General features: G+C 36.2%; 1 protein-coding gene across 3 annotated transcripts in view; it reads right to left on the bottom strand.

Annotated features, from left to right (window-relative positions):
• Positions 1-760: 760 nt before the first annotated feature.
• Positions 761-23,617, bottom strand: part of Glut4EF (Glucose transporter 4 enhancer factor) — a 328,825-nt gene continuing 305,968 nt past the window's right edge. For 2 of the 3 annotated variants that reach the window (XM_090386183.1, XM_090386184.1), the window contains 2 exons: positions 18,439-18,553; positions 761-1,196 (listed from right to left, as the gene is read on the bottom strand). In XM_090386183.1, coding sequence (XP_090242309.1) covers positions 1,011-1,196; positions 18,439-18,553 — 301 coding nt within the window. In that variant the 3' untranslated portion in view covers positions 761-1,010. Of the gene's footprint in view, positions 1,197-18,438; positions 18,559-23,617 lie in introns of all 3 variants that reach the window. The other variant, XM_090386182.1, reaches the window with a different exon arrangement.

The following is a 23,617-nucleotide window of genomic DNA, read 5'->3' as shown; positions in this document are numbered from 1 at the left end:
TAAGAAGCAGTACCCTACCACCCCTTCTATCTACCCTATCCTTCCTAAATACATTATACAAGCTGTACTGAAACTCATCATCCCCTATTTCTGGGTGGCAACACGTTTCTGTAAGCCCTATTATGTCCACATTACTTGTTTTAATATACACTGTTGTGAAGTGGCATGCAGAAAAATAAAATATGTAGCATTTATTTAACTTAATCCAAAAATAAATTTTAATGGTATACAAAACCTGAATTTTTTTGGTAGTTGTATGTTTTAATTTTCTTTTATAACATTGCTGGTTTTATTTTTTTAAACGATAAGTCCTATTGTCAATTAATGAAATTAAGTTATTTACCAGCATGTACTCAGTTTGTTTTTAAAAATAATCTACAAAACTAAACTTATAATCTGCTGCAACGCAAATTATGATCTGGTGCCACAGCTAGTTTCATTTTCCTAAACAATTAGCCTTTTTATATTTTTCTTATTTTATTTTTAAGCAGATTGTTGCACTCAATAAATACTGTTCACTAGTTTCAACAAATTACTTGTACAGACACATTAAAATATAACTGCCAAAAGCAGTTACAGTATTTTAAAAGTGAACACTATTTCTCCCTGAATAAAGATTCCTCTCATATCGTTATACTTAGATGAGAATCTTGTAAGTATTTAGAGTTAAGTACAAAATATAAAACTTAATGTATAAAACTTACACATTACATAAGGAATTAAGTATAAAGCTTAATAGTGTTTACTTGTATCCCATGAGCCAACGGATTATAATCAGAGGCGAAACTAACAACTGCCAACCACTTTTCAACCAGTCTGGCTGTTATCATTGATAAGTTGTATGAAAATGTCAATAAAAAGATATAAAAATATTTGACAACTAATCTGGAATCTGATGGGAAACAGCACAGCTGCTTACACAGAGCTGTTATGAGATCACGTGACCAGGTGGACTGCCAACAGTGTTAGTCAGCAGCAGCTGTAAATGTTCTTGTTATCTCGACTCAATTTTAATCAACAAACCGACTACATGCCTTTTTCCACTTACACTGCGTACACCACAAATCTCTATTTTCCATACCATAGACTTTCCGACATTTTCGACTTTCTGATCTTCCTCTCCTATGCAGTGGCGAGTTTTTTGGAGATGAAGACAATGACTTGGGACTTAATTTCATGAATTTCTGAGGCGAAACCTAGCAAAAAAGGTAAAAAGAAGAAATGTGGTTAAAAAAACAAAAAAAAAAAAAAACCAGGAAATGTGGTTTGAAATGTGTAATTAATAAATACAGTTCAAAATTAATTTAATACTCTTATGTTCTTATTGATTAGTACTTAATTTTTCTAAACAAGTAATCAAAAAGTGCTAATTATGTAGCACTTTGGTCTCTTCTAGAGATGTATATGTATACACATTTTTCATCTGTGGGCCCTGAGAAATATATAGGTATGTATATATTTTCAAGGTCTTTTCAAGTTTGTTTCAAATAACATTTCGAATTAGTTAAAATCTTCCAGCATGTGCTGCCATCTCTTATCTGTGATTCTAGGTAACTCTAGATATTAGCATTAGTTCATGCAAGAAAGCAAACTTATACAGTGATTCAGCCAAAAACAAAAAAAAAAAAAAAATTCCCATTTCACCCATCCAGTTACTCCAAATTAGGATTTCACATTAAGTTAAGATCTTCCAGAATGTGCTGGCAGCTATTATCTGTGCTTCTAGGTAACCGTAGATATTAGCATTAGTTGAGACATAGGATGCAAGAAAGCAAGCTTATTTTATTTATTTATTTTTTTTTTTTTATAAAAATCCCAAACACGAGAGGTATTAGAACCTATAGTACTTAGTACCATTAGCATTAGTAGAAGCATTTGATGCAAGAAAGCAAGCTTATGCAGCATCAGCCAAAAAAAAAAAAAAATAAATAAATAAATAAATAAAAAATACCACTTCCACTTCACCCCTCTGTTCGTGCGAAATACCTGTCCAGCTGAGCCTTAAACTTATTCAGGCCATCAACTTCCACGACAAGGGATAGAAGTCTGTTCCACCAACCAACCAACCACCCGCTGGCTAAAGGCAAATTTCCTCACGTCTATCCTACATCTGTCTTTCCTCAATTTAAATTTATGCCCTCTCAGGTGATTATTCTGAGCAAGAGGAAGAATCCCATCAGCATTGAGCATGCTCAAACCATTCAAGGCTTTATACACCTCTATCAGATCACCTCGCTGGTGCCTAGTCTCCAGACACTATAATTTGCAAAACTTAAGCCGTTCTTCGTAACAGCAACCCTTTGTTCCATTCACTAATCTTGTTGCCCTTCTCTGTACTCGTTCCAGCAGCTCTACATCCTTCTTGAAATGAGGCCTCCAGACCTGTATATAGTATTCTAGGTGTGGCCTGACCATTGCCTTATACAACGGAATAATCACCTCCTTATCCCTGCTAGAAAAATTCCTATATATCATCGACAATACACCATGAGCTACTCTTGCAGCCCATCTGCACTGCTCAGAAAATTTCATATCTGCCTGCACAACCACCCCCAGGTCCCTTTCATTCTCTACCACTGTCAGTGTAGTACCACAGAGTTGATACGTTGCTCTGGGGTTGCTGTTTCCCATATGTAGTACTTTACATTTGTCAATGTTAAACTTCATTTTCCACCTCTCAGCCCATCTGCTCAACCTTTCCAGATCCTGTTGCAGTAGCATAGTGTCAGTAGTGTCCTTGACAACCCTGCCAACCTTCGTATCGTCTGCAAACTTGGACATTAAGCTTGATATACCATCATCAATATCATTTATAAATACAGAAAACAATAATGGATCCAATACTGAACCCTGAGGGACTCCACTAATAACATTAGTCCACGATGAGCAGTGTCCATTGATTACCACTCTCTGTCTTCTCCCCCTCAACCACCCCTTTATCCATAGCAGCAATTTGCCTCCAATGCCACACTGCTCCAATTTGTGCAGCAGTCTTCCATGTGCAACAGTATCAAAAGCCTTTCTAAGATCCAAGTATATAATATCAAAGTTATTCCCTGCATCCAGTTCTTTTGTGATTGCATCATAGTATCCAATCAAATTGGTCAGGAAAGACTTCCCCTAAACAAAACCATGCTGTGTCTGAGCTATAACTGAAGTCTTGTTTAGATGATCCTGCAGTGTTTCTTTAACCAGTGACTCCATTAATTTTCCGGGAACAGAAGTTAAACTAACAGGTCTATAATTACTTGTGTCGCCCTTTGATCCTCCTTTGTGAATTGGGGTCACATTTGCACATCTCCAGTCCATGGATACTTCCCCTGAGTCCAAGGAAGCTCTCATAATTATGGCTGAGGGTTTGCTTACTTCCTTTGCTGCCTCCTTTAATATAACTGGATAGATCCCATCCACCCCAGGTGCCTTTCTTGTATTTATCTTCAACAATTTCTCCTCCACTTTACTCTCAGTTATTACAAGATTCTCTAGCTTACTGCCAGAGTTGAATACACCTCTGGCATTCCCCTCGCTGAATAACTCCTCACTTGTGAATGTCGATGCAAAATATTCATTTAGTTTGTTAACTACCTTGAGCAGGATCATCAACAGTTGACCCATCGATATCAAGTGGACTAATCTGATTCATTCCCTTCCTTCTAGAGTTTACATACGTAAAGAACTCTTTGCTGTTTTTCTTTGCATCCCTTGCCAAAGATTTCTCATAATCTGCCTTCGCCTGCCTAACCTCCTTTGTAACTTGGTTACAGATCAACTTGTATCTATAATAGGCTTCTGTGTCACGTGTTAATTTGTATGTATCCCATGCATTTTTCTTCTCTGCCATATGTAGTCTCTAGAGCAAAATTTCCGGTATCCCCCTCCCCCCCATACTTCTCCTTCAACCCATTTAACCCAAGCATGGTACCAAGCACTATAGGTTCTAATACCTCTTGTGTTTGGGGTTCACAGAAAAAAAAAAAAAAATGTCTCATTAGTTCATCTGACATCCACTTAGGCCTAAAATGTAAAGCCTAGTAGCTTTCAAGATAAGTTCTTTTAATGCTTCCCATTTTGAATTTGCTGTTGGTAACATCATCAGTTGTTCCTACTGTATAGAATTTAAATACTGTCTCAGTCCATCGTAGTCGCCTTTACGAAAGCAATAACCCTTCCCTTTACCCCCCTAATGATAGTTACCTCTTTGAGTAAATCCCACTTCAGCACACTGTGATCACTGCCACCTAGTGGTTCATTTACCTGCAGATTCTTAATGCATGAAGAATCACTACTGATAATCAAATCAAGAGTATTACTCCCTCTAGTTGCCTTCCGAACATGCTGATGTAGAAAACAATCATCCACTAAATCCACAAAAGCCTTGCTAGTGTGTGAGTGACCAGCCCCCAAATTCCAGTCAATATCTGGGAAATTAAAATCCCCCATTATAAGACTCTCTGATTTACTGGCCCACTCTATTTCCCTGTACATTTTCTTATTAGACTGATCAGAGTCATTAGGCCTATAGCACACTCCTACTCTCAATTTTGATCTCCCAATGCTTATGTCACACCAAACTGACTCGACACTGCACTGCCCAGCAATGTCGACTGACTTAAAATCCCTGGATTTTATGTATTTCTTAACTAATAGCAGAACCCCTCCTCCCTTCCTATCCTGTCTATCCTTTTTGTAGACATTGTACTCCCCAAATTCCAGTTCTGCATTCCATATATCTGTGTGACACCACATCTCTGAAATCCCCACAATATCTGCCTTTGATGTTTTGAGCAATACCTCAAATTCATCAAATTTATTTACTAAACTCCTAGCATTGGTGTACACGCAAGTATATGTGCTCCTGTTCTTTTTCTTAGCTACCCTAACACAACCCATGTGTTTACTTGTACTCCAGTGATCCCAGCATCTCTGAAATATCCTGCATCTTATTTTCCAGGCTGCGGCTCATTCCAATAGAAGCAGTGCAAGAATCACTTTCACCTCTGCCAGTGGCTACTGTTAATCTATTAGTCCTTGTATCCCCCCAAATCTAGCAGTTTTCCGACCCACCTAACACTGCCTCGATAGCATCAGCAAACATTCTTGCACCCTTTCTATTTAAGTGTATCCCATCCCTGTAGAAGCAGTCTCTCCTGTTAACAAGTGCTTGGGTTGGAAGTTGAGTAGATGAAAGAAGATATTTGTTGATGTTAGACTTGCACTTCTGTAGACTGTAATTTTCAGGAAATACGTACGAAAGAAGGTTATTCCAGAAAACAGTAACTGAATGAATAAATGAGGAAGATGAAAAGTTGGTTCTGTGAGTTTGAAGTTGGACAGTAAATGGATGTTGGCTGGTGGTGGCACGTGTTTGGACCGTTTTGAAAGAGAGAGCGGGAATTATAGAAGCCAATTCAGAGGAACAGTGCCCATGGAAGTATCTGTAGAAAAGGCATGCAGCAGAAACAGAACGTCTATGAGACAGCGAGTGGAGAGACTCTGTTATAGAGGAATCATTAATTAACCTAACTTCCCTCTTCTGAATGGAATTTAGAAGCATTAGAGAGGTTTTGGGGACACTACCCTAGATGTGGGAACAGTATTCCATGGTAGGGCAGATTTGTGATTTGTACAGAGTGAACAGCTGTTTGGAAGAAAAGTAATGCTGACAGCGAAAGAGAAAACCAAGTTTTTTAGATACAGAGGAAGCAATATTTGTAATGTGCTTGTGCCAAGAGAGATTAGAAGTCAGGGTAATCCCCAAAAGAGATATATCATTTTGCCTAGAAATTCGAGTGTCACCAAAGATAAGTATAGGAGCAGAAGAATCCTTTTTGTGAGATATAAGACAAGACTGAGATATAAGACAACTAAGTTGTCTTTGCCCCACTGGAGAATTACCTGGAGATCGGCATTAAAGGAATTGGTAGTGGTTATTCGAGAAGTTGAAGTTGATTGAGCAGGGCAAGTTTTCTCAAAATGGAAAGTGGAATGCAACATGCTATCATCGGCAAAACTATGGATAGGATTTCCAGTCAATGGAAGAAGGTCATTAATATACAAGAGGAAAAGAGTGGGGGAAAGAACTGAACCTTGGGGGACACTAGCATTAACGGAAAAGTTGGAAGACAGAGAGCCATCTACCATCACCCTCAGTGAGCGATCAGAGAGAAAACCGGATAACCAATTACAAAAAAACACAGTTGGCAAACCATAAGATGGAACTTGTTTAGAAGACCTTTATACCAAACACAATCGAAAGCCTCTGAGATGTTGAGAGCAACTGCTTGTGTTTCCCCGAACTTTTCCATTGAATTTGTCCATAAATGGGTAACATAAGCCAAAATATCACCAGTGGATCGACACTGATGGAATCCATACTGGCGATCATTGATCAGACAGAAGGTTTCTAGGTAGATTAAAAGTTGCCAGTTAATTGATTTCTCCATTACTTTAGAAAGAGTAGAAGTAAATTTAATGGGAAGATAATGTGATGGGAGGAATTTGTCACCCATTTTAGGAACTGGATGGATATGAGCAAATTTCCAAGCAGAAGGAAAAACACCATTGGAATAAGAAAGTGAAAAAAGGCGGCAAAGAACAGGAGTAAGTTCAGGAGCACAGGTTTTGAGAACAAGTGGAGAAATACCATCAGGACCTGGAGCTTTCTTAGCATCAAGATTCGTCAAAATCCTTCTAACATCCTTTTGACGGACGACCACAAGAGGCACTGAATGGAGCATGTTGGGAATGGTGGGAGGTGTTTTACCAAAATCATTGATACAGGAGTTGGAAGAAAAATTCGAAGCTAGCAGGTCAGCTTTATCTTTGGCTGAAGTGACAACAGAACCATCTGGTTTTCACAGAGGTGGGAGCAGAGATGGGCAAAAGTTGCGGCCAATAGCTTTGGCAAGAGACCAGAATTCTCGGCTACCATTAGGGCAAGAAGCAAGTTTTCTACTCTTAGATTGTTCAAAATCCAGTTTTAACTGATTAAATAACTGCTTTACAATTGCAAGCTTTGGTGTACGCAGAAAATGAATCGAAAGATTTGAAAATAAGCCAATTATGATATGCAACGTTCTTCTCTTGAACAACCTTAGCACATTTACTGGAAAACCAAGGTTTAGATAAAAGACGAGATTTTAAAGTGGAGTGTGGAATAAAGGATTCCATTCCTACAAGAATAATTTCACTGACACGATCTGAGCAAATGTTGACATCAGAAGTTTTGAAACAGTAATTTGATCAAGGAAAAGAAATCTCGCAGGTCATCCCATTTTGCATTCTTGTAATTCCAAACAATATGAGGTTGGGAATAGCCATGAGATAAGGGCTCCATTGGAGAAGAGACAATCACCAAGTTGGGATCTGATGTGCCTAAAGGACCACTCACTTTGACCGCGTACTTAGAAGGGTTGTTTGTGAGAAAAAGATCAAGCGTGTTGGCTGCATGGTTAGGATTGTCCGGTATTCTTGTAGGTAAATGAATGATCTGTGTAAGGTCATTAGTAATTGCAAAATCCTCAGCATCTCAACCAGCTGGGTCGGTGTGACTAGAAAACGGAAGCCAGCTGGAGTTGTGAACATTAAAATCACCAAGGAAAAGTACCTCACTGTTAGGAAAATTGGACTGGAGAAAGCCAAGTTGCAAAGAGAGGAAGTGAAAGAGCTCCAAGTAATTAGTGGAGTTGGGAGAACGGTAGAGACAACAGATGAATTTTACATAATGAAGTAGAGAAATTTTAAGCCAGAGAAGATCGAAACGAGGAGATTCCAAAATACCAAGTCTCTAACAGGGAATATCAGAACGGACATATGCAAAAGTACTACCTTTAAGGTGAAAGGAATCATACAGCGAATAATTTGGGCAGTTGAGATGAGCAGTAGTTGAGTCAACTGATAACTGAGATTCTGTCAGAAAAAGTACATAGGGTTTGGCAGACTGCAAATGGAAATGGACATCATTGAGATTAGAATTGAGACCACGTATATTTGTGAAATGAATTAGGAAGTGTTTGGGAAGTTTAGATCTTTTCGCAGATAAGATGTGACTAGAAAACGGAAGCCAGCTGGAGTTGTGAACATTAAAATCACCAAGGAAAAGTACCTCACTGTTAGGAAAATTGGACTGGAGAAAGCCAAGTTGAGTTGCAGAGAGAGGAAGTCAGTCAAACTAATTGTCAAACTAATAGAGGAATTGTCAAACTAATAGAGGAGGTTGCTCTATTAGTTTGACAATTCATGGTGTATTCAATAGTAAGAAAAGAGTGGGGGTGGGACATGCTGTATGAAGTAAAGAAATTTTTGGATATGGCGTACACATGGTAAGGATATACCCAGATCCTTGACATAACGTGGCCTCAACAATGCCCCCTGCATACACACTACTCTGACTCCCTCCAGTCACTATCTGGCAGAGTAGAGGTAGCAAGATTATACATTTGCTGATCCGGAAGCCTCCTATAGAGTTACCGATAGGTTCGGTCCGGTGTACTAACTAGTGGCCGGCCTGCGAACACCGTTTTAGAGCTGTACCCTCGAGATGTTCGTGTCAAGATGTGACTTGTAAACACTATCAGGATATTGATAGCAGTTTTGTGTACAGAGGAAAAGTTCGCTACGCATGTTGTAAATATGATATTGAATTGTAAAACGCTGACAAGGTGCTATCTATGTTTGTACATAGATAGTGCCTTGTCATTTGCCTTCTGAATTTAATGCAGAAATCTGGTAGTGTAGGATCAGATAATCATAGTGTTATTAAGAGGCAAAGTGGTTGAGTCCTGTATAATAACTGGACAAGTGTGTCTGGTTGCTGTGGCCTAATAGTAATACTTTTAATGGTGTTAATTAATGTAATGGAGTGTTATTTATAGTTTTGGATTTTCTGAAGTTCCCCAGATGTGGTGATTGTACTCACTTAGCTAATATTAAACATTGTATATAGGTATTTTTTAAATTTTTGTTTTATTTTATTTATTTTTTATTATTTATTATTATTTTTTTATATTTTTATTATTATTTTATTATTTTTATAATTTTTTTATTATTTTATTTATTTATTTGTAAAACAATAGAAGTTTACCTCAATATAGTACATAGAACACTTCCGTACGATACTCTCCAGAAATTAAAATGAAAAAATCGAAAAACTTACATTAGAGTAAAAAATTATTTTAAAAAAATTAATTAAGAAAAATAATTAAAAGAATTAATTCTTTTAATTAATTTTCTTATTTTTAGTTGCATTAAATTGATTTTTAATTATTTTTTAAATTATTTGTTACTCTAATGTAAGTTTTTAGTTTTTTTTTTTTTCATTTTAATTTCTGGAAAGTATTGTACGAAAGTGTTCTACATACTATATTGAGGTAAACTTCTCTTATTATTTTACAAATATTGATATCAAAGTAGAACGTATTGAGCATTACAGCTCTGGTTCATACTATTTATTATTTTTTTATATTATTTTTTATTTTATTATTATTTATTATTATTATTTTTTATTTTATTATTATTTATTATTATTATTTTTTTCTCACTTTATAAACTATTGTAAACTTTTCCCATCTATTTCATGGGAAGTCTAACTCCTCCCCTTATCCAACCTCCCCATCCCTTCCAATCCCCATACTTCTAAATTCTTATCCCCACTTCCTTTTACCTAAGCACCTTGGGGCTCCCAGGCTTGCCTGATAGCCCCAGTAAGAGTCTCAGCTAGAAAGTGGACCCTGGCATGCCTCCTCGTGGCCGAGGTTGGGAGTCAGGGGACCAGGTGTCCCCTGGCTGCAAAGTTGCGAAGTGCCGGCAGCCAAAACCGGCACTTCGCAACTTATCCAGCTTATCCCCCTTCTTCTTATCTCTTTCCTTCTCCCCCACTTCCCATACTTCTCAAGCTATCTTTCTGCTCCTACTGTATAGAATTTTCTGAAATCCTCACCCTACGTGTCACTACCTGGATAGTAGTCCCTGGCATGCCTCCTCGTGGCCAAGGTTGGGAGTCGGGGGGTATCCTGCCCCCTGGCTGCGAAGTCGTCAGATGCCGGCACCCAACATTCAACATAATTCACATACTTACAAATAGAGCTAGAACTAGGCAATCCTATGCCTGGGGAAAAAGTGTTATAAGCATGCCCCCATTATATGCAAGTAGTCAATCTTTCAGTAGTGTAGCTAGGGTCATTGATGCCCAAGGGGCAACATGTCTTCCTGGTTCCCGTGATTGTGATAGATAATTCCTTCAGTTTGTGCCTCGAAAGCTTGCCACCAGGGGGAAATTCCCCCCTCCCTCTGCACCTCCCTTGCTATGCTTCTGCAATCTTTATGAATTTATAAAAATTACTATTGCAATGGCCTATGATTTGCATATATTTATTAATAAAATAATTTAAATAATACAATGAATATAACAAAACAAAAATATCAAATAAAAAGAAACTTACAAATATTCTTTTATATCTACACAGAATTTAATTATATATAAACTACAAAGAAAGTACATATAACTACAAAGAAATTAGAAAACCAGATAGTTTATGTTTATATATCTAGTATAAAATCATAGAAACAAAATATTGCGAAATATAGTACTTTTAATATAATAACATAAACTAAAAATATGCAATGAAGGTGTATTATTTTAATTGAATATTTCTCGCTTTGAAGGATCTTCTTGTGAAATATATACATACATACATACACTTGCCGGCCTTGGCCTTTTTGCTTTTTCAGATGCTACAGTGGCATATAGGGGAACCGTGGAGAAACCTGTTACAGTCAGGACAAGAAAAATTCATAGCGCTATTTCTATATTTCGATAAATTAGACAATACTCACGAACGAATTGGAGAAGTTGTAAAGGGGTTACAGATTTTATATACTGATTTTTCAAATATCTGTTGAAATATTAACAGATATTTGAAAATTTTTATGTCTTCCAGTGCTAACCACTGGAGAACAAACCAAAAAAGCTCAGAGGTGTGACGTCACAAAATGGGCCATGCTTTATAGAAATTTGTAATTGGAGTTTCTCTGTTATTTTCAAAATTTGTAAAACTCTGTTCCTCCCTGATATTTTTTTCTGTAAGTGATTATAAATCCTGAATTTAATTTTTTTCACTCTCACAAAAATTTCTGGAATCACGTTCCTGGAATAAGTAGCAATTTCTGGAATAAGTAGCACGTACAAAGATAATGCAGAATTTTTTTTAATAATTTTTTTATTTTTAATCTTTTGACTGGCTATAGAAAGCAGCGACTAGCATGACTTCTTCGTATGTGGGATAGATGGCTGCATACATCTTACGTTCCACTTACATAGTGGAATGGTAATCCCTTTAATCCTTTGCACTTTCTAATTGCTTAAATTGCCTAAAGGCCAGAGGTGGAAACAAAGCATACAAAGTTAAGTCTCTCGTAGTCCGTTCATCATATGGAAATTTTCTTCATTCTACAGAAACTTTTAAATGTAATTACCAAAAGGAATTAAAAAAATTCACTATAAAGAAGTTCATTAAACACAGGTCTGACTGTAATTAAATCAAAAATGAAGCAATTTTAAAATATATAACTAGTCAGATATGCCCTTAAAATGCTGCACCTGGGGCTGGTGCCTCGCTCGTTCCACCCTAGTTCCGACTCTGCTTACACACCTACATACATACATTTGCCAGCCTTGGCCTTTGGCTTTTTCAGATGCTACAGCAGCATATAGGGGAACCCTGGAGATTGCAATTAAAACAAACATGCTCTTGATCTTGTACACATTACCCCACATATTCAAATTCTGCATCACTTATGTCTGAGTGACACCATGTCTCTGATATTCCGACATTGTCTGCATTTGATGTCTTGACCAGCATTTCAGATTCATCAAATTTATTTACTATACTCCTAGCATTGGTGTACGTGTACGTATACATTCACCTGTTCTTACTCTTAGTTACCCTAACACAGCCCCGGTATTTACTAGTTTCATGATGACTCCCAGCAGTTCCTGAAATCTCCAGCACCTTGCTTTCAAGGCTGCTGCTCATTCCAAAATAAGCAGTGCAGGATTCACTTTCATGTCTGCCTGCAGCTATTGTTGATCTATTAGTCTGTGTATCTCCCCAAAGCCAGCAGGTTTCTTACCCACCAAATACTGCCCCGATAGCATCAGCAAATATTCTTGCACTCTTTCTATTTAAGTGTATCCCATCCCTGTAAGAGACTTCTCTTACAGGGATGGGATACACTTATGTTGACAAGCACAGACCACACTGAGAAAAACTGTATCCTATAAGCCTTGCACAATGTCTTCATTGCTGAATTGATTGATAAAACTTTCATCATATACGCTGTCCTATTGTTTGGGCCGAATTGCAGACACTTTCACATTTAACTCTAAGGGCAGAAACACACTACTATCACTTCATGGGACCTCACATGTAAGCATGTCTAACGTCAAACGTGGGGGAGCTATATTTCTCATTTAGTTTATTGCTCAGAGAGACACTGTTGTCACTGACTGCATTCAAAAGTTAACACATCAGACTTCAAGGCTGAATCATGTTTTCAGGATATTTCTGTTCGAACAGAAATTTCGTTAGGCATGACAAGAGGAAATGCTAAAAGAAAATTAAATTACAAGTGAATAATGCTGTTTTGAGTGCATAAGTAAGAATATCTGAAAACAAATAACAACAACATCAAGGACCTTGCTCCTGTGCCTATTCCGAAGCACTCTCCACTTCGACCAGCTACTCGGCATATTCGACAAATGTCTGGTCACAGAGATGCTCAAAAATGCCCAAAGGAGGAAAATAGAGCAGCAGTATTAAAATTAACAAATTTAGAGAACGAAGAATCGATCATTTCAATTTGTTACACTTATGTTGACAAGCACAGACCACACTGAGAAAAACTGTATCCTATAAGCCTTGCACAATGTCTTCATTGCTGAATTGATTGATAAAACTTTCATCATATACGCTGTCCTATTGTTTGGGCCGAATTGCAGACACTTTCACATTTAACTCTAAGGGCAGAAACACACTACTATCACTTCATGGGACCTCACATGTAAGCATGTCTAACGTCAAACGTGGGGGAGCTATATTTCTCATTTAGTTTATTGCTCAGAGAGACACTGTTGTCACTGACTGCATTCAAAAGTTAACACATCAGACTTCAAGGCTGAATCATGTTTTCAGGATATTTCTGTTCGAACAGAAATTTCGTTAGGCATGACAAGAGGAAATGCTAAAAGAAAATTAAATTACAAGTGAATAATGCTGTTTTGAGTGCATAAGTAAGAATATCTGAAAACAAATAACAACAACATCAAGGACCTTGCTCCTGTGCCTATTCCGAAGCACTCTCCACTTCGACCAGCTACTCGGCATATTCGACAAATGTCTGGTCACAGAGATGCTCAAAAATGCCCAAAGGAGGAAAATAGAGCAGCAGTATTAAAATTAACAAATTTAGAGAACGAAGAATCGATCATTTCAATTTGTACAACTCATAACAATTTCTTACAAGTCCAATTTTTAGGGTTGAGAAGTAGTTTTTGTTGTTATTAAATTTCATTAAAAATTTTTGTTTTGTATTTTGAAAGAATAAATCCTTATTTAAAATTAAACTTGCAGTATTTCAACTTTCCTTAGCTCTGATTGAATTTCAAAATTGCGTGTTTTGCCCTTTTATGTCATCCTTAATTAGTTTATACAGGAAATTAAATTCTTCTTTATTCATCCGTAAGTACATCTTAAAACGATTTTCATCTTCTTCTTCTAAGTCCTGCAGTAAATGATGGAATTTGCTTTTTTTGTTCTCTTCCAGTTTATGTCATGTATCCATTGCATGCTGTTTTGTTTTCTCGGCTATAAGAAAAGCACATGCATTTTCTAAATCTTTGAAATCTGAAGAAGAGAATGAACTGTGGCAATTAATTTCGCTTCAGCATTCCTCAAAAGAGGAAAACACATACAATGTTATATTATCATTTCCAGACATACCCCATTTCGGGATACAATATCCCTTTTTTGGAATTATATTTCCAAGATACCCCCTTTTTAAAATTTGAAATGGGGTATTTGAAAAAAGCAGAAATCATAAAACACCCTGTTGAGATGATTATTTAGGTAGAAAGAATTAACTGATGATAAAGTTGTTGTTGAAGTGCATCCTTAAAGACTCAAAAAAATGACATTCTATCCTATTTACAAATAGGGTTATAGAATATTTATATTATGCTCACTTTGTAACCTTTTACATTCTCCTTGACTTCTTTTTTATTGCACTGTAATGTTTCAAGGCTCAGGCAACAAACTTTTTTTTTTTATTTACAATTCCAAATATCAATATCAATTTGTTGTATGAAGAATATGTTCTAGTGAAATCATTCCATAAAAATATTGAGACAAAAGACCTCAAAAATACCACAATTTTGATAAAAATTTTAAATGCATACAAAGTACGTAATACATAAAAAAATATTAATTTTGTTTTTGCTTTGCCTCACTCAAATGTAATAAGTGATTGAGTATTTAGCTTAATGTTTAACGCATGGAAAAAGGATAGAAATAAATCAGACCTAAAGAATGTTGAAGAATTGTTGGTGGAAACCAATCACAAAATTCTTTGTCATGCAAAGAATTTTCGCATATGTACTAAAAAATGAGAAACTGTTAAAGAAAATTTGGTTAAATGAAAAGTATTGCTAGGTAAATATTTTATTTTTGATAAAATAAATCAAGTTTATTGAATATGTATTGTAAACAATTATGTAAAACATTTGATGTTAATATTTATAAAAGTTTCCTTTTGTGTTTATAACTCTTGCAATAAAATTTTCCAAATTAAACGAATTAAAGCCCAGGCTATAATTCGGTTAATTTTTATTAAAATGTGACTAAAATGTGAACTCGTAAAAATCAAAAAAATATAGAAATAAAATTTTTGTTATTAAAATTGTTCATTTTTTTAAGATATAAGGCAAGTACCCCAAAACGAGGAATGAATACCCCCAAACATAAGCATGAGTACCCCAAGGTCAAATTTTTAATCTGGTCACCCTACGTTGCTTCTTCTTCTATGACCGCTTCACAGTTTACAGTAAACAGTGACATGACGAGAGACCTGTGGCATGATAATAGTATGTTTCCACCTTAACTTGCAACTTTTTTTTTTTTTTTTTCAACACTGCTCTGTACTTGTTAAGTAAATCTGTATATCTCCTATTCTTAATGTCATTAGTCTCAAGGTGTACAACAGTATTACTTTTTGTGCCCTTAAAAGATGATATCTGCTCTACAACATCATCAACTTTTGCCCCCCCCCCCGCAGACACATACCCTGATTATATTCCACATCCTTTTTTCAGAATATATTTTCCATTTCCCTGACAATAGAGCCGCCGACAATGACTAGCTCCTGTGGAACCTGTGCATTCTGCCTTGTGGTTAGTACTGGATTTCCTAATGATCAAGTGCAAGCTCTTTGGGTGATGTGGGCAACTGAGAGTTTAATGGGCCTCCCAAGTGAACTCCTTCGAGGGTATCCACCTTATTCCTCAAGCTCTCATAAAGGCCCATAACAATGCTAAGTTGGAACCTAATATCCTCACACCCCTTACTTGGCAATATCATGTCGGTTTCAGATTGATCCACAAACATCAAACAAGCAGTACATTTCTTAAGGCCATGATTTGGAGGACAATTGTACAGGGTTGTTTTTTTTTTTTTTTTTTTTTCTCTCCCAAGCTAAAAGTCACCTTGAAGGGTTATAAACTTGCAACAACTTAGCAAATTATTCAGAACACAGCACATCTTAGCAATTCAAAATAAGCCTATGAGGAATGCTTTTGGTATATACAGGGTTAAGGAGAACACTTCCAAAGATTTATCCAAATAGCCAGTAAGCTTCATAATTTCCCAAATATTACTTCAGTCCTCAAATAATTTTTATCACACATTGTGTTTTTTTATTTAAAAAGTCCTTTACTGTCAGCTTACAGGAACAAAGAGGCAATAATCCCCTTTGTATAAGGCAATGGTTAAGTTGCACCTTGAAGACTGCGTACAAATCTGGAAGCTTCATTTTAGGATGGATGTGAGTCTGTTAGAACAGGTGTAGAGAACAGCAACAAGATTAATATGGGACACAAAAAGGATACTCTTACCAATAAAGATTTCAGTTCTGCAAATTGCTTTGCCTGGAAACTAGGCACCTTCAAGGAGACCTGATTGATGGATTGATGTGTTTAAAGTTTTAAAATGGATTGAGTAAACTAAATGCTACTGGCATTCTTACTCTTTCTTGGACAACACAAATAATGGGACACATATTTCAATTAAAAAAGAATGGTTACAGGATAGATGTTTAAAAATTTGCTTTCAACCACAGAGTAACTGAGTAACTCTGGTTGAAACCGTTAGAACAAACTCTCATCTGAGTTTGTAGAAGAAGTAGTTTGAATAAATTTAAGGATGGATTAGACATAATTAGAGGGCACGGGTAGATGATGCACCATAACGTAAACTTATATCACAATAATAAACTCTTACACCAACTGTTTAAATTGAATTAAGAAAATTTTTAATACTGTAAAGTAAAATATAGTACGAACAATCTATTTACAATAAATTTAGTAAAATAATAAGAGGAGGTGATTCATACTATCTAATTTACAATAAATATAAAAATAAAACTTAAATTGGATTAAAATAAATATATAAAACATTTACCTTACTGTTGAGAAAGGAAGCGGATGCTTCCTTTCTCAACAGTAAGTTAAAACTTACACAATACATCCTTAAATAGCAGGTTCACAGCACATCCACACATGGTTCGACCGGTGCATGGGCGGAACTCCCTTCATACCGGAAATGGCTCGGGAGTGCGGAAAGCAAAACCGTACGTTCACCCGTACTGAGGACCACAGCCTCAAAGAGGGGATGTATACACATACCCCTGTCTCTGTTAATAGTATTATTGTCTGATGAACAGATTCGCAAGCTCTCGAGCCGCTTGCGGTTCCAGAACCCATGCGCCCGGTCAATGATGACCGCATCCTCTGGGGAGATCTGGTGCTGCTTCTCCCAAAAATGTTCAGCCACAGCAGACTTTCCATAATCTGCGGCTTTTATGGCATTCATGTGCTCCCCCAGACGATCCTTAAATCGCCACCTAGTTTCACCCACATAACACTCCCCACAATCCGGGCACTTAATCACGTATACGACCACACTACTAAAATCATTCATTATAGGGTCCTTAACCTGGGACAGCACTGTGTGCAACCTACGCCCTGGCAGCTGCACACAGCGAGTCTGACATTCACGAAGCACTCTTGTTATACGCTTAGTAAGATAAAAGATCATAAAACTGTACACTGTTTTATAAAGTAAAATAACTTTTTAATTTTGTGGTGATTTATAATTGTTGTTTACTTAGTACCTCTATATAAAGAATAAAATTATTATATATATATATATATATATATATATATATACAGAGAGAGAATCGGATGTAACAGGCAGAAAATCTTTTGAGTAGATTGAGTAGGGGTGCTGCAAAATAAAATAAATTACTTAGGGGTGCCATTATTAAAAAAAGGTTGAAAAGCACTTCTGTAGAAGTTAAAAGTCTTTCATTTGAGCCCTCAAGGAGAGGGCAAGTGTGAACCTGACCCATACCACTATGCAACTGCACATTTACAGCTCCTTCCCTCCCTTGTAGTTTTTATGAACTCTTAAAGTACTAACAATGGCATTAACAAAGACCCTTATACTTCCTCTACTCAAAACCTTTGAAAATAAATTTCTTCCAACAATTATGGCAGGTCATGCTGCTAAAAATCTCCCAACAAAACCTTGAAGAATTCCTCAAGCCTACAGTTAATTGATAAGGCTTGCATCATAAAATCCCTTTTGTCATGTAACAGACCCAGTTACATTGTGTTCCTCACAACATTTTTTCATTATGGTCCTATACTTTTAAAAATCCTCAGTTCACTGTATTTAATATCATCAGTACCCAGGTATATAACCAAAACCCTATTACTTCCCTTAAGAATTGACAACTGGTTAGTTACATCACCAATCACTGTACTAGGTTTTTTTAATTACAATAAAGATGATCACTTTCAATGCTGGAGATTAAGTTAGTCGCATTCCATTTGAAACACTTCATGTTTCAACTTATGTTTTCAAGTTATGGGCTATTTCTGTTTTCACTACTGTGAATGTCCACATCCTCCTTCTCAGGATGCTGGTATCTGGTATCCAGGAAACTCAGATATCTAGTAAAACTGAGTTTGCAAAATCAAGGTTTATCTGTGTATGTGTGAATATATGCACAAATGCTTATTCTTAAGTTCATAATTTCATCATTAATTTTAAAATGGGCTTAAAATAGTACATAGTAATGATTGTTTTATCACAGAAAGAAATTTACCATGGCACTAGGTGCACTGGCAGCATAAGCATGTGGCTGCCAAGATGGCGACTGAGAAAGCTGAGGAATGTTGATTGGACAGGCAGCATTATTTTTGCTGTTGGTGATTGGAAAACTATGCTGTATAAAAAAAAAGAAGAAATGATAATTAGTGCAAATAAAACAGTTTTACATGTCATTCCTAAATAATACCAAACTTTTATAAAATAAAAACTGGAAAAATGTTTTATTTATTTTTGTAATAAAAACTTCAAGCTGAAACGTATATTTTAAAAAATAAGAGTAGATTTGAACAGTTTAAAACTGTGTCAAATCCAATCTATTTTTTAAGCAATGCCATATAACAAAAAGAAGACTAGTATTAAGGTAAAATATTATGGGATGTTACAAGTATTATTTTGTCTACTACTAAAACAACAGTAGTAAATGTAGAGTTGTGTTTTTAGGAGCATTAGCAACTAAGGCCATATTGCTCCAGGATATGCGGTGGTCATTCCTTAACCTTTCCGCATCCTCCGTATTTGGTGGTGACGGGCTCGAACCCCGGTCTAATCAAGAAGCGTGTGCTACGCACTGCTGCCCCTTCCCACCTGGCTACGGAGGCGCCGACAGTAGTAAATATCACTACTATTATATAGTGGCATAACAAACACAAACCACAGGCATCAAGAGAGGTTTTGACTATCACCAGTAACTAGAATACAGTGGAACTGACACATATGGCAACACCATGTTTGTTATTTAATTTTCCTATAGAGTTACACACAACACTACTGTACTTAGAAGTTCAGACCATCCAGTACAACACTGACTTCAAAACGATATTATGCCAGTGAGGTAGTATATACTGTTAAAAAGCAATATACAGAAAAAAATAAATAAATAAAAGAAAAAAAGAAAGAAAAGACATTACATTTTTGATGTATTTTATTTTTTCTTAAATTGAAATTTTCTATTTTCTATGATTAACAGAAGTGAAAACTGAAAAACTAATTAGCTTTCACTAATTACTAATTAATCAATTGTATACAAAAAATAACTGTTTTCATTTCAATACATATTCCTCAACTTAATATTCACTAAACATTTAATGTGGGCTTCCAGATTTTCACGGTTATGCATGTGTTTAATAGAATAAACAAATAGTAATAATTATTTAATTACATATTTAGTATGTTAATAACAAAAAATTAACTTGACAGTGTCGCCTTTATCCATCCCCAACAGTAAATTGACATAAACAAGTTCTTGCACTTTAATATTTCCATTATTTTTTTTCTGTCATCAGACAGCCAGATTGAGAATCAGCATGATGTTTCAATTTGTTTTTTTTTTTTCTCTGTTTTCATTTCAATATTGTCACAATAGAAAAAAAGTTGCTTTGCATAATTCTTAATCAAAAAAGACAAAAAAAAAAAAAAAAAATTTTAAATCAAAATCATAATTGTTTTCTGATGAAGTGCTAGATACTCTGTCTTTACCTTAACCTGAAACTTAATAATGTTCATTGAGTAACAGATTAATTTTAATCCTGAATCTAAAGTCTTTCTTCTTGAATGTATCTTAGTTTCTGTTTTGGTGTTCAACAAGTCACAAATTTCCTAATCACGTGGCCTCTTTTAGTGGATAGTGGACACTTTAGAAAGCACCTCCAGGTGTTAGTATTAGAATCAGTAGTGGCAAATGATGGAAGCAAACAAGCTTATAATCTGTCAAAAAAAAAAAAAAAAAAAAAAAACACTAATTGTCTAGTTCCTTCATTATTTATTAAAAGCATGCATTTATTTTGCATGAGGATAAATTTATGCTTCCTCATGCATTTTGTCTGAGCTGGAGGAAGGATACAGTATTTAGCTAACTCAATCCATTCAAGCCTTAAACAATTCAATCAGATCTCCTCTCCTTGCATGTGCCTAGTTTCCAGATGCTGCAATTCACAGAACCGAAGCCTTTCCTGATAAGAATACCCTTTTGTTCCCCTTCTCTACACCCATTTTAACATCCTTCCTAAAATCAGGCTTCCAGACCTATATGCAGTACCCAAGATGTGGCCTAACCATTGTCTTATACAACAGGATAATCACTCCTTATCTCTCCTGGCAGCCTGTCTGCACTATTCAGAGAAGTTCATGTCTAACTGCATACTACCCCTAGTCTTTTTCATTCTCCTCTAACTGCTCCAACTTGTACAGCATTCTTTTATGTGGAAGAGTATCAAAATCTTTTATTATATCTAAGTAAATAGGTTTCAGAATTGATTTTTGTATCCGGCTCCTTTCTTACTATGTCATAGTATCCAGTAAAGTTGGTCAGACAAGATCACCCTTTAAAAAAGCCATGCTGTGACTACCATATAACTACATTTCTGCCTAGACAGTCCTATATTACTTCTTTACCCAGTGACTCCATTATTTTCCCTGGAACAAAGTCAGGCTTACAGGTCTGTACTTACTCACTTGACTCTTTGATCTCCTTTGCAAAATGCAATGCATTCGTACATCTCCTGTTCATAAGAAACCCCTGAGTCCATAATTATGGCTAAACTTTGCCAACCTGTTTTGCTGCCTCTCTCAAATATATGGATAGATCCCATTCACTCCAATGCCTAATTTACATTTAGCTTCAAGAATTTCTCTTCCACTTTCCTCTCAGTTATCACAAAATTATTGAGCTCTCTGTAATTTGATATATTTCCAGCATCTCTAAAAAAATTCTTCATGTGTGAATGTAGATGAAAAACATCTATTCAGTTTGTCAGCAACCTGAGCAGGATCACCAACTATTATACCATTCATATCTACCAGACCAATGTGATTCATCCCTTTCCTTCTAGTGTTTACACACACACACACACACACACACACACACACACACACACACACACACACACACACACACACACACACACACACTAGCCAAAAAAATATTATCTTTATTCAGTACTGAATTGGGCTGCCTCTGTTTTGAATAACAACAAGTGTGCAGCACCACACAGATTCTATAAGGTGTTTTAGTGTGTTTCGGTCTAATTGTAACCATTCTTCCAGCAAAATATCACATAGCTGCAACAAAGTTGAAGGAAGAGGACTTCATTGCCAAATAGCTCTCTCAGGCATTCTCACACATTCTAAATAGGTTTGAGATCAGGTGAATGTGGGGACCAGGAAAGATGGTAGAAATCAATGTCATGTCCTCCAAACCATTCTTGCATGATGCACTGTTGCATTGTCATCCACAAAGTGGCCATCACCTTTGGGATAAAAGTGTAACTTTGGAGGGTGCACTAGATCTGATACAAAATTCAGGTATTCGTGGATGACATTCAACCATCCATCAGTATCAACTGACCCAGTCTGTGCCAACAAACATTCCACATACCATGCTACCACCTTCAGCCATTTGGGTTGTCTTAACAAGGCAAGCAGGGTTCATCGCTTTGTGAGATGAATTTCACTTGCGAGATGAATGTGACTCGGGACACTAAACTGCAGATCTGCCGAATCGCTTTGTTTCAGTCTCAGTCTGCCTCAAGCTATCATGTGGTCAGGTTGTATACAGAGTGTTTCTGTGATTTCTGAATTGTGACTTTATTTATTAAATAATTTTGTAATCCTTACAATTTATAATGGCATCACGTGATAGAGGAGTTAAAAGAGAGTGTGTGAACTTAAATATGGCACAGAAATTAGAGCTAATTGAGAAAGTAGAACAAGGTGTCTTAGTAGCACGTGTTTGTGAAGTTTACGGTGTAAAAAAAAAAAAAAAACTGTTTCTGATATCCGTAAATCAAAGGCCAAATTGCAACATATTATATTTATAACAGAATATTACATATTCTTTATTATAATTTAATAATGTACAGTACTGTATATTGTATTAAACCTTTTTTTTACATTAAGAACAATAAAAAATGTCCCCTCACAGGTTACATTTTATTTAGCGGACTTTCGGCATTAACGATCTTCGGTATTAACACCCCTTCTCCTCTATTAGTCCATTAAATCGAGGGTTTACTGTATATGATATCAAAATTAATTTTTTCATCCAGTTTCTTTATGACCACATCATAGTATCCAATCAAATTGGTCTAACAAGACTTCCCCCTTGACAAAGCCATGTTGGGTCTGAATTATTACTGCAGTCTTGTTTAGGTGATCCTGCAATGCTTCTTTAACAAGTGACTCCATTATTTTTCCTGAAATAGAAGTTAAACTAACAGGTCTGTAATTACTCATGTCATCCTTTGATCCCCTTTGTGAATTGGGAACACATTTGCACTTCTATAGTCCATGAGGACTTCTCCTGAGTCCAAGGAAGCTTTCATAATTATGCCTAAGGGCTTACTTCCTCCCTTTGTGAATTGGGAACACATTTGCACATCTACAGTCCATGGCAACTTCTCCTGAGTCCAAGGAAGCTTTCATAGTTATTGCTAAAGGCTTACTTCCTTTGCTGCCTCCTTTAATATAACTGGATAGATCCCATCCACCTCAGGTGCCTTTCTTATGTTTAACTTCAACAATATCTCCTCCACTTTGCTCTCAGTTATTAAAAATCATTTAGCTGCCTGTTAGAGATTAATAAGCTTCTTTCCTCCACTTCCCTACAGAATTCCTCATGTGTGGATGTAGATGCAAAATACTAGTTCAGTTTGTCAGCTATCTGAACAGGATCATCAACAGTCAAACCATCAAAATCAAGTGGAGCAGTCTGAGTTTATATAAGTAAGGAAGTCTTTGCTGTTTTTCTTTGCATCCTTACCAAAGATTTCTCATAATCTGGCTTCACTTGCCTAATCTCCTTTGTGACTTGATTACAGACTAGTTAATATCTACCATAGGCTTCTACATCAGCTGATAATTTATATGCATCTTGTGCATTTTTCTTCTCTACTACGAGTCTCATTAGTTCATGTGACATCCATTTAGGCCTAAACCTTGAACAGTATTTGTTAGTTGGTATGAAAAGCCTAATAGCTTCCAAGTTTAATTCCTTGAACGCTTCCTATTTAGAATTTGCTTTTAGCAACATCATCAGTTGGTCCCACTGTATAGAATTTAAAAACTGTCTGAGACCACCATAATCACCTTTATGAAAGCAAAAACCCTTCCCTTTACCCCTGATGGTAGTTAAATCTTTAAGTAAATCACACATCAGTACACTGTGATCACTGCCACCT

Source organism: Mastigoproctus giganteus, chromosome 12, assembly GCF_048544385.1.
Source record: "Mastigoproctus giganteus isolate SK-2022 chromosome 12, ASM4854438v1, whole genome shotgun sequence".
NCBI lineage: Eukaryota > Metazoa > Arthropoda > Arachnida > Uropygi > Thelyphonidae > Mastigoproctus > Mastigoproctus giganteus.
The sequence above is the reverse complement of the archived record's forward strand: the minus strand, read 5'-3'. Positions and strand labels throughout refer to the sequence as shown.